General features: G+C 38.6%; 1 protein-coding gene across 2 annotated transcripts in view; it reads right to left on the bottom strand.

Moving 5' to 3' along the window:
* FRY (FRY microtubule binding protein) overlaps positions 1-12,783 on the bottom strand; it is a 211,660-nt gene that overhangs the window by 61,335 nt on the left and 137,542 nt on the right. For both annotated transcript variants that reach the window (XM_064172809.1, XM_064172802.1), the window contains exons 33-37: positions 10,778-10,924; positions 6,542-6,710; positions 5,727-5,817; positions 3,348-3,430; positions 102-252 (exon numbers count right to left, since the gene is read on the bottom strand). In XM_064172809.1, the coding sequence (XP_064028879.1) occupies positions 102-252; positions 3,348-3,430; positions 5,727-5,817; positions 6,542-6,710; positions 10,778-10,924 (641 nt within the window). The remainder of the gene's footprint in view (positions 1-101; positions 253-3,347; positions 3,431-5,726; positions 5,818-6,541; positions 6,711-10,777; positions 10,925-12,783) is intronic.

Genomic DNA, 12,783 nt, shown 5'->3' with positions numbered 1-12,783 from the left:
AGGCATGATTTTCAGTTGTTCTGAGTGGCAGGATAGTTGGATTGGAGTTGGTGAGAGGAAACATCTCACTGTTTGAAATGTCAGAATGAGAAACTACTTACCTATGAAGGGGTCCCCGGGGTGTGATGGTTTCTGGGAGGTAGTCCACAAGCGGTGCCCAACATCCTCCGTTGTAAGGCATGGGCAGGGGATGTGGTTGTTTGGTTTCAACAATATTCAATAACCAGCTTGTATATGGAGAAACAGGATCATCTGCATGGAAAAGTGTTAGAAGAGAGTGCATAAAACCCATTTCTGAAAAATAATAAAATTGAGCTTATGCTACTGTACCAGCTCAGCTGTTTGGGAGAACATAAGATAACACAAGGTTTGTAAATTCCTGTGTTCCTTAACATGTGATGCATTTTTAATCCCTCTTTCATGCTGCTGGAAATCAAACAGATTCCAGGCAGGCAGCATCGAATGGCAGGAGTGGCAGCTGAATCCCTGCTGTCACTTAGTAGCTTTGGATCCAGATCACAAAGCACCAAGCAACAGACTTTTGCTTTAAAAATGAGAGAAAAGTTCAGCCAACAAACCTGCTGTCAGAAGCTGTCTGCTGCAAAGAGCTGCGTGCCAGTGACACATTCTTGCAACTCCTCACCAGTGCCCTAATGAGCTACAAAGGCAGAAGTTAAATGTCCTGAATTAGGAAGGTGGCATATGGAATGCAAAAAACATCTTCAGCGTAATTTTATTTCAACAGGGTTGAATTATCTCTTGAATTTCTCAAAGATGTATTTAACTTAGCTTCAGTATGACAGCTGCTGTATGTTAATGAGCAACAGGGCTTTTTTCTTCCACCTGTTTATCTACAATGACGCGGGGCAGAAGTTATTTCCACTTCTCTCACAAAGTCTTTCTCATATCTCCTGCATTTTGTTTCCTCTCATTTTTCACAATTTTCTCATTGGTTGGTTTTTATTTTGCAGGTCTGTCAGTCTACTATACACTATCACAGAAAGTATCCTTTCCAGGCCTGTTCTTGACATGCATCTGAACATTGTCCTTTGTGAATATTTAATGGGAGCATCGTTTTTCACTCTAGGTTTGTTTTGGTCTTTTTTTGTTTGTTTTTGTTCATTTGTATTTGTGGAGTTTTAAACATTTTTGTTGTTACACTTTCACACATTAAGAAGACTCAAAGGTCTGAGCACACTTTTTTAAACAGCAGGCATCTGATGCTTGTTGGCTTTGCCATGAAAAACGAGACTGTTTTGATGCCTACAAAAGTATCTTTCTAGTGCATGTAACTCTCCCTCATTGTGATAAAATATCTTCAGGATCCCTTCAAAGCAGGGCTCCAGATATTGCTAAAATGCCAACTTATCATTCCCATTCTTCAGTGTTTGCCTTTCAGGAAGCATGTTAGATCTTTTTGATTCAGACCTCTATTTATTTCTCTCATCCTGTGCAGGATGATTTCTTAGTTACAGAGAGAGAAAAATAAACTGATCTAACAACATAGTAAAGTACAGCATTGTCACATATTCATCTTCTAAGGATTAACCAGATTAACGCTTGCCAGATGTTTTTCACATAAAAAGCACTGCAGAGACACTATTTATTACTACCAGTTTCTATGTTTCACATCAAACTGTTTCATGGAGTTCAGAGTAAGACCTGGATCCTCACTCATTTTGACAGCTTTATGTGCAAACTATGAAAACAACCCAACAGCATTTTGCACCTTGACATACAATCTTTGCCTGAACACCAGAGTTTCTGTGCTGTAGACTTGTGTTCCCTGTTTATGGACTCAACAAACTCAACAATGCACATATGCTCAAAGCAGACCTGAGAGAAGAGAGAAGGCATACCAACAACAACAACTTTGCAGCCTGGGCTGTCTGCCAGAGTGATAAACTGCACTTTCTTAATGGAGATTGCATTATTTATCTTACAGAATGACAAATGGTATAAAAATTACTCTTTCTTTATAGAGTTCTATATAAATGTCAGTAGCTAAGTAAAATGTGTTTTATTTTACATGTAGTTATTTGTATACTTACGGAAGGAACCCCTATGAGAAGCAGACCTTGCATAAATATATTCACAATTACTATAAAGCTTGCAGGTACAGGCAGGAAAGAAACAACACCATTTGGGCATCAGCTCAAGGAGGCATTCCAAAAAAGCAAAGAAAATGCCACTATTCTTTAACCTTTCATTACTCTAAGCCCTTGTTAAAACCAGCTACTTGTGAAGAATGTTCTGATAATGCAAACATTGTTCTGTTTTCAAAGTTTGTTCATGCAGATCAGACTAGCACTGGTGCTCCAATTAACATCTGCTGAAGAATTTTTAGTAGCTGCAGCCATAAGAAAAACAAGAGAAATGTACTAAACCCCAAGGCATTTGCTGCAGACTTTTTTGTGTATTTAAATGCTATAGTACACACAGCATTTTGTAAATATTTTCTTTATTAATATTGATATACATTAAATTATCCTGTCATATTGTATTTGACAGTGTTTCCATATTTTACAGAAGAGTGTTGGAAAAAAATTTACTTGGATTAAAGAATATACAAAATCTTTACATCTTAGGCCAAAATACCGTCCCAAAATGGTGTCCATAGCACCAAGATAAGATATTATGGGCTCTACATTATTTAACCTGGCTTTATTAAGTCAGAGATTAAAGTCAGTGTAAAGGTCTTGCTGCAAAAATTAAGTCAAACCATCCAACTCCTAAAATGTAGTCACTCAACATTTGACATAAAGATTTGGTTCTCTTTACAACCTCTGCTGAGTGTTAAATGTCCATTTATAGCCCTTTTAGCAGAAACACAAAAAGAGCAAGTGTGCTCAGGAGCCCCATCTTGCTATTCCCTCTAGTACAACTACACACAGTGGCAGTCAAAAATTGGTTGCAGAGAGCAAAGGAAAACTAAAGAGAAGATAAGACCTCGTTTTTGGGAATTCCTGAACCTCTTCTTCATGCTCATATAACAGCACTTTACTCAGAGGCAAATACTGGCAAAGGGCACATTTCAAAATACTTGCTGTAGTGCTCTTGGAAGTCTTTCACCTTGCCATGCATGAAAGGTTCAGGATGTTACTGTCTGGGGGATTCTCCAGTGCTGCCTTCTGTGAAGTCTCTGCCCTTTAATTTTACCGAGCCCCAGTTAAACAAATAGAAATTAATTAAATGAGGCATGAAGGTAAAATAAGGACATCCCCACATGATGACACTACATTACTATTTATGCAGAACTTAAACAGAGAGCCTTCACCAGTCCTAAGAGTGCTTTCCTCTCACCCCAAAACACCAGAAATTTCATCACATTGAATGATACGACTTACTTTTATCATCATCGTAAGATCCTCCAGAGCTGTTACTGTACCTTGATTCTAGTCGTGTGTGTGCTCTGATTACATTACTGAACCTTCAAATACAAGAAACATCTTCATTAAAAACACAGGCTGACATTAAACACCTGTATTATATGCTTACTCTACCAAAAATGGACTTCCTTAAGTGTGCACTTTCATATGGGAGTAGACAGCAATGTGAAGGTAATGGTGTTTCTTTCTGCAGAGTAAGATTTTGGCAGCCCGTTTCTGAGAAGTCCTGAGTGTGCTTCCACGTCACAAGCTTTTAAAATTCAGCAGAGAGAAAACTCTTAGACTACAAATGTGATTTTCTTGAAGCAAGAAACTGTCTTAAGTCTGAACTAAGATATAAACTGTTCACATTAGTATTTTTTCACAGTCCATGTTCAGAGGTAACATCCTGACAACCTGCTATAGCAGTAACTAACTGAATAGTCCAAAGTCAAGCCACACAGGTATCAAGCAGCAGAACCTCCAGCAGATCACCATTCAATAGGGATAGGATAATCCAGCAACTGCCAGAGTAGATCTAGCGGAAGAGTCAAGGGGTATGAGAGCTGTTAAAGAACTGCTCACAGCTATCCTCAAATCTGCCACAGATCCACAATAAGCTAGCTTTTACTGGTAATCTTTGGCTTCCTCCACCTTCTTGTGCTGTCAGTAAAATCAGGCCTGAAGTGGAGTGAGAGGAACCAAACTGGAGGCTCACTGCTAGTGATGATTTCAAAACATTTCTGCATAGTTAGGAAATTAATTACAAACAACCAAGTTTAAACAACTTTATCATACAAAGCAAGAATGAAAGTTCTCTATGCAACAGACAATTCAGTTTCTGACTAAGGTGCATCCATAGTACTGGTATTGAATTATAGATTGACATATCAAAGCAGGTCTGTCTCATAAAGGCACAAATAAATTAATTGTGGAGGTGACAAAAAAAGCATCATAAGCCATCCTAATTCTGCCATTTTCTGTCCTCCCAGTATCTAATTCTCCTATATTTTAATAAATTCCCTTAGCAAATGTCTGCTAACTGACAATTACTGACATGTTTATCTAGCATAAAAAAAAAGATAAAAGAAGAATAAATTTGAGGGAAAAAAAAGGAAGAAATGTGCAGAGAGTAATTCTACCCTATATAAAGCAAATGGAGAACACAGGTCATAAGTTGCTTGAAAGCAGAGCTTTTAAAATCATATTCTGTCAACCTAAACCCAGATATCTTCTCCTTAGCTTTATACCATCTTTTAAAAAACCCCTGTTGATGAGAACAGTTTGTTTACTATCTATTACTTTCTGTAAGTATCATTTAAGATGTTTTGACACATAAAGTCAATATTGAGTCATACCAAAACTGACACACTGGTTTTGAAGTGCAGCTGTTTACAGCTTCTAGTGTCTTTGGTAACATAAAAGCCAGGAATGAAATCAGGCAAATGACTGTACATTTGTTTCACAAAGAGTCTTTTATCAGGAATTAGAATGCCAATATCAGAACTTTGTAATATTCCTCTCGTTTTTAACACATATTTTATCATGTATTTAGATCTGAAGGGCAAAAATGGGTTTGGAGTCACATTTAAAATCTAGCTAAGATAAGAAGCCCTCAAAACACAGTTATAAGTACAGTAGGAGATGAAGTTTGCTCAACTTGCCTGCAAATCAACTAAACAATAATCTAATTTATGTAGCCATAATAATAATCTAACTATACAGCCATAAACATTTGTGTAAAGAATAACAAAAAATCCAGAGGAAAAATAGTTGTTTTGTAAATACATTTCTAGTGCACATGCTGAAAAATCTCATTTTGAGTCAAATACTCTTTACTCTCAGTTTGAACTCTTACTTAGTACTGAGAGCCATATTTACTTTTAAATTGGTAGTCAGACATTAACTTGAAAAAAGGTACTTATGTTTAAAACATGTAGAAGGCAAGAAATTAAAAAGATTCTGAAGTACAGGAAAGGGTTTTTTTCTCCTTTTTTTCTCTCTGCACTCTGAACCTGTGGGAGGTGGGTTGGACTACTGAAGTGATACCAGCAACTACTGTGGATAACTCCTACAAAATCATGATCTATACAGCACAATTCACCCAACATAGGTTTAACAGAGGCTCTTCTGCAATGCATTACTAAACACCATTCAGGAACTAGACTCATGTGAATTAAGGGGTTTTTTTCCTGCATTTCATTTGCTGGGGTAACACCACATAAGATCAGTCTGAGCACCATAGTTCCTCACAGAACAGTACAGAACTTTGCTCAACGTCTCAGTCTTAGTTTAGGAAAACATATATTTTGGGAGAAAAACAGCCAAAACAACACAAAACTCAAATAAACCACAAACCTCTCGTCAGTCTCTTTTGCCATTCTGTTCTCCTCTACATCAGGAAAACTATCTTGCCCAGCTACAACAGTGTTGCTGCTGGAGGTGGTTCCTGTATATGAGATGTCAACAAGAACATGTATTACACACAGATTACAATATTTGAAAAGCAATAGAAGCCTATAGCTTAATTCTTCATTAACAGCCACAAAGTGAGCATATTGCTACCTCTGTAAACCAAGATCTTGTTACCCTTATAAACCAAGACCTGTCGACATAGTTGAATAGTGTAAAGTTTACATGCTTTGAGGGGTCCATTAACATAATGATGCTCTGCTGCTCTTTCATCTAAGCTCATTGTCAGATAACATAGCCTGGTTTTAAAGAATTTGGCAGAAAATTGACAAGGTTAAGTATGAGATTGGTGTCCCTTAATTATCTTTGACTACTGCATTAGTCCTTTGAAAACAGAATTATCACACAGCTGAAGGTCTGTTTTCTGCTTTGGTGTATCTGCTGTTATCACAGCACTGACGATTACTTATTGGTTTGAGAAACTATTAGTAGAACCATATCAAGAGTTCTGAACAGCACCAAACATTGCCAATATCCTATTAAAATAGTCATGAGAATTAAACATGTGTTCGCAAAGCACAGACAACATAAGGAATCAAAAAGAACTGTAATTCAGATGTGCAACAAACCCCTGAAACTTGCACTTTACATATACATAGAACTGAACAGGTGCGAAAGTAAGAGTTGGGTTTTTTTTTTTTTCAGACATGAAGACTCACAAGAGCAGGAGAGCATAACTGAAAAGTATATTTAGGTCATACCAGAAGCTGCAGCTGAGGCTTTGTTACTGGCAGCAAAACGGTAAAACGGAGGATTATCACAGTGCTGGACTATTGGGTTCACTGGGTCGGTTTGCTGCAGCTCAAAAAGGAGCTCTTCCATTGTCTGAATTGTGTTGTTGCGACACAGATATATTGCAACTTTTTTTATCTAGAGAGGAAAATAACAGTTATTAATCACTGTCCAAAGTCAATTTCCAGTACATGTCACACTGCAGCATTGAAAAGATCTGGAATGGAAATGTCAGTCCTAGACAGATGCCACAACCATACAACTGCATTCCTTGTTTAAACAGAAGAAAAACAGCTTACTTGGATATCATGATTGTTTTCCCAACAGAGTGAATCTGTGACCTCATTACTCCAAAGGTTTTGCTATTTGAAATGAGCTGTGAGGTATAGAACTTTATAACATATGTATATACAAGCCTCACCTAATTTTGCACCCTATCATTTAAGGATATCGGCATTAAGTTAGAATATAAATTCCCGAGCGTCATTCTGAGTATGTCATTTTTCAATGAAGATTCATTCCACTCTCGAACAGAGCAACATTCTCATCTGGAAAATACAGATCCACCCAAAACTTCATGCCTATGTTTCCAGATATGGTAGCTGTAGCCAGAAAGAATAAGCTGGGCTCTGAGTAGCTATGTCTATCTGCAGTCAAAGCAGTAGCACATGGAAGGAAAGCAAAGCAATTATGTATATAGACTTCATGCATTCTAATTTCAAAAATCTGAGAGTACCCTTTACAGAAATTCTGAGAATTTCTATAAGTATTTTAAGAACACCTCAAATTTTATTATATGCAGCACAGCAATGAGACTGAATTCTTGAGGGGAAAAAAAGCCTTACTGGCTACTGAAAGCAGAGACTCTCTCTCTAGCTCAAAAATATTTGATCTGTAAACTGCTGGAACCAGGGAAGGATGCCTCTTGCCTGCCTTCTTGTTTTTAATGGTGTCCCTAAACCTATATTTACAGTGGAACTAATACATTGGACTGATTTGCCTTTTTGCTTCATCAAGTATTTCTGTTCTTATACTCCTAAATACTTGCATTTAAATAACTTCCTCACTGTTTCTCTTTTCCTTTTTCTTTTTCTCCCACCCCCTATTGCCTTTTCTTTTATTTACAGTAAGAAAATGCACATATTTAAAGTCCCTTGTACTCTGCTAAAAATCTTTCAGAGACTCTCCAAATACAAACCCAGCTCATTTCTAGTTTGGCTCACGCTGCTTCTCTCACCCTAGAAGGGGTCACATTCCCTGCACTAAGTCCTTGCTTAAAAGGTTTCCAAACTGGAAATTCTTTAAAAACTTTGAGACAGCTCAGCAATTTGAACAGGAGCACTGGGAAGACATACTTAAAGAAAACATCAGAGACAAATCAATGAATGTAGCTGATTAAATCCTCCCCCAAAAAAACCAAACCCAAAATCCAACCAAAAAAAAAAAAAAAAAAAAAAAAAAAAAAAAAAAGGAAGAAAAAATAAGTCAGGCATGGTTTGTTTGGCTTGGACCCACATAGTCCGAACAGATGGCTGAAGGCAGGAAGCAGCTGGTGACTGCCTTGGGGCACACAGGGCTCCAAAACGAGATGGGAAAATTGGCAATCTTGCAGCTTTGTGCTCTTTTGAGCCCAGGTGAGCTGGAAGAGTGCTGACACTAAAATGATATTTGTTTGCTAATGTGTATATGTCATCTACATGACAATGGAAGATCCATGTTTATGGTATCAGTAGTCTTGCACAGTTCACACAGTAAGGCACAATTTCTTAACTGTAAATTCCAGGGCATTATCAAGCCCTTAAGCAGTGTGTTTTCCTACTCCAGACAAAGCTCTCAGTTAAGAGGTGACTCACAAGCACAGACAAACTTCCTACACAAGCTGAAAACTTTTCCCAGAACCACAATCCAAACAGGAACAGAGCAGCAGAAAATACAGGAACCTTGTCAGCTGCTGCCATCAATGAAGATGTGATTGTCTTGTTAGCAGCTACTGGGAGGGAGAGCAGTAAAGTCCCACTGGCAAAATAGAAGATGCTAAGCAGATTAAGATGGAGATGCCAAAACAACCTGCTCTCTTTTGTGGAGTAAGAGGACTTGATTGTCCTGGAGAAGGATAGGACTGTGAGAGCCAAGGCTTTGAGGCAAAGTGGTTTAGAAAGAATCCAAAGAAAGAAGGGCTATGAGTGGAAAGGGACTTTGAGGTAGGCTGCTCAGAGCTGTGGGATGCCAACAGTTTTGGAAAAAGATTGTGTTGAAAGTTCTGGGATGGCAAGTATCTGGACTGGGGGATGAGGTTTATGAGGGGCTCCTGGGAAAGAGGCAGCAGAGTTATCAAGCATTTCCAATCAAGCCACAGGTTTAATGTGAGATATACTCAGTGCTAGACTACTCCTTTCTCTAAGAAATCTGCCCTTATTCCTTTTGTAAGCTGTCAGGAATGCAACAGGCTTATTTTTATTCTTACGCCTGGGATTTCCACTTGCTTTCTGCCAACATAGCTCCTCCTGATGAAGACCATCTTTGGGCCTATCTCAATTCTGTCACAGGTTGTAGGATCTGTCAGGTTGGACAGAACCTAAGAGGTGTCTCATTTACATCTGCTCAATGACAGGTCAACACTGAATCGAGAGCCTCTGTTACTCTGTCATAATCGATGGGAAGACCTTACCATGCCCAAGACAGCTGGGATCAATCTCTTTTGTCTTTTTCTCACATAAACTTTTGAGATTGTTCTTTCAAATACTGTCCTTCAGATTAGCTAAGGCAACACTGACTTTGCATATATATGAATCATAGAATCATAGAATCATAGAATCAACCAGGTTGGAAGAGACCTCCAAGATCATCGAGCCCAACCTAGCACCCAGCCCTAGCCAGTCAACTAGACCATGGCACTGAGTGCCTCATCCAATCTTTTCTTGAACACCTCCAGGGACGGTGCCTCCACCACCTCCCTGGGCAGCCCATTCCAATGGCCAATCACTCTCTCTGTGAAGAACTTCTTCCTAACATCCAGCCTATACCTACCCCGGCACAACTTGAGACTATATGCACTCATTTGAGAATTTAGAACAGTAATCCTACAAATTAAATGATATCAACAGGATCTCTATGGTACAATAACAACATCATGAAAAATTTTACAGTCTTCTGTATTTTCTTCATTCTATTACAGCACAGCAGTCATCATAAAAACTTTAATCAATGTATTATTTCAGCAGCTGGAAATGAAGTATGCTTATGAGGCTTTTGAGATAAGTTTCATCATATTAATAGTAATTTCAGATTGATTTCAGGGAAATCAATAGCAAAAGACTAACTAATAAAACTGCATACCACCATTTTACTAAATTTGGATTCTGTTTCAGCCAGCAACTGAGCAACAGGGAACATGGGAATAGGACTGTCTTGCTTTTCTCACACAGCCCTGATTTTATTTTAACTTGAATAATAACAATATCCTGTACAATTTGACTTGCATGCTGCTGGAACAGTTATGTAATTAATGACAACCAAGCAAAGGCTAAAGTTTCATGGCAAGGACCTTGTAAAAGTTAGCTGTTCTGTGTCTCTCGAAATGCTCCAAAGAAAGCCTTAGTCTACTGAAGGAGAAGAGAATGTTGCGCTTTCTTAAAACTACACACTCAAGGAGCATCTTTACAACAAACAAGTAAGATCATAGCATCTTATGTCCCACCCATGATATGGTTTAAAGGACAGGACTTTTAAAACGGAACTATTAGTTTTGTAAACTAATTGATTACTGAGAAAAAGTATAAGCATTTAATATCTTCATTTTTAATGCAAGTTACTTAACCTCAGCAGCATTGTTTGCTAAATAAAATGTTATATATAAATTATTTGCATATTTGTACACAATTCTGACATGAATTCTTACTAATTCTGGAAATTTATGACCAGTCTCTGTTAGTGGCTTCTTATACAGACATACAAAGTTGCCCTTTGCTTGAGAGAAGCCCACCTCTTGCTTGAAATGAGGTGTGCTCCACTGGTGGAGACTGACATGCCCACTACTCAACTGCTTTCTCAAATTTCAATTTCTTGGCTCATTTATCTCCATGATTTAATTTTGTACAGCATGCTAGGGAATATGTCTTTTTGCACCATTCATTTTCTGTAGGTGGTAGCTGTTTTCTTCATTAAAACCTGTACAACCAAAAGTAGATCCAATAAAGTGCACTTACATAGCGTAAAAGGATGGTATCACTGCTAACACCACACAAACTAATGAGAAACTGCAGTGTTATCCTAAGGTTGTTACTCCATTTTTCATTGTTGGCCAAGGCATTCCAGACATTTTCCATCTCTGGTCCAGGAATTTCATCTCCATACTGAAAAGGAGCATAAGCACATATTTGTTGAAATACGTAGACCTCCAAACCAAGACATGCTCTTTTACAGCATTTTCTCATGCAAAACCAACAGTAAAATGCATAGGAAGTGACAAATCAGTATTTTCAAAGGCTCCCTGACAGACTTCAGAGCATAAATAGTATTTTAAAGATTTAAGTCCACGCACACACACACACACAAAGTCTTTCAGGAATATAAACCTAAACAGTGATCAAGCAGTTTACAATTGTTCAAGCAACAAGTCGTGCTTCTACATGTCTGTACCTCAGTGCTTCAGCCTTCACAGCAGTTAACAATTTGGCATCTCTCTCTTGAGTAAATGCCAGCAGAAAGAAGTATTAGACATCCCTTCACTTCCACATTGGAAATGAGCAGCTTCTACCCTCTCTTGCAAGACATGGCAATGTCCAGTCAGTTAAATGGTTAGTGCATGTTGAGAAATGGTTAAAGGACAGGGGACATGGGTCCCTGGAAGCTTTGTACAATCGAGGCCTTGATATGAGTTCTGAGTATGTTGGGATGCAGTAGCCTGCAGTGGCGTATGTGATAAAGCTCAAGGACACTTGTCCTCGAGCTCTCAGATAAACAACCCTGGTGTGAGTGTGATGGGGAAGAAAGAGGGACTAGTTTTAGCAAGAAACCGCAAGTAGGAGGATCATGCAAATACTAACCCTGAGATGCACCAATCACTGGATAGCAAGAATGTGCTTGTGCTTACATGCATGCCGATGCTTGGGGTATAAAAGCTTGATGCTTGCAATAAACTTTGGACTGTCTTGTAGCTAACTCATATTGAGTTGTCTCTTGACTTTCCCAAATCCCGCCTCTGCAAGTGGCGCCCGAACAGGCACCATTTCTCAATAAGTGCATACATCCAGGATGTTAAGAGTCTAGATTTGAGGCTCCTTCTGCTTCCTATGTAAAATCTCTGACTCCCACTTTGGAAAAACTGTTTTAACCACTGCACAGAGCATCATTCTGCTGCTAGAGGAGTGGCAATCTCTAGGTCATGCCATTCTACCGAAAATTATTTAATGTGTACTAGTTACACCTATACTGTCACTGGCATCTACATTTACTGTTGTCTGCACTGGCACTTCCAGGTGCCAGTCCCTTTATCACACATATAGTTTCAAAGCTAGGCCACTCAATGTGATGTGAAGAGAGAATTCTCGTTTACTCTGGAACAAAAACTTTGACTGACTTTGGAAGCAAGTAACTCCAAGGACTGCTGCTAAGAGGTAGTAAAGGTAAGACTGCATCACATCTGTTTTCAACCCATAAAATCCCTCTAACAATATCGAAAGGACTCTGTACTGTCAGATAATTCATAAGTCAGCTTCCTGCTTCAGATATGCAACAAGTATAAAAAAAAAATATTCTGGTGGGTTGAAGCAGAGCCTCCACATTACTTTTGACATGCTCATATGACAAAATGAACACAGTAATTATGTTTTTACTCACAGGGCCTCAACATGAGGCAAATGCAGAATCAACTGCTATGTAGCATGGATACAGACATTCTTGAGAGAGGATTAACCCTGAGCAGGTTAAGAAATGAGAACCACTCTGTCCCATATGGTGTAGGTAGCAGGCATTACTTCCTGGAGTTTATGTATTAAGCACTTTAGAGATATGTAACAAATCTGGCAAAACCAGTGCCAGAGCAGGCACAGCACACCAGCAGAGAAGCCTGCTAGTTGGCAAAGAGAAGGAAAAGATGGACTGCCAAAACCTTCTCTGCACTATCTGCTTGGGCAGCTTACATGAAAAAGTAGTTGGAAAAAAGGAATCCTTAGTCCTTTATCAGGACCTGGGATGTAAAATACTTTCCCTC

This window comes from Pogoniulus pusillus, chromosome 3 (assembly GCF_015220805.1).
Source record: "Pogoniulus pusillus isolate bPogPus1 chromosome 3, bPogPus1.pri, whole genome shotgun sequence".
In the NCBI taxonomy this organism is placed as follows: domain Eukaryota; kingdom Metazoa; phylum Chordata; class Aves; order Piciformes; family Lybiidae; genus Pogoniulus; species Pogoniulus pusillus.
This window is presented reverse-complemented; position numbering and strand designations above follow the sequence as displayed.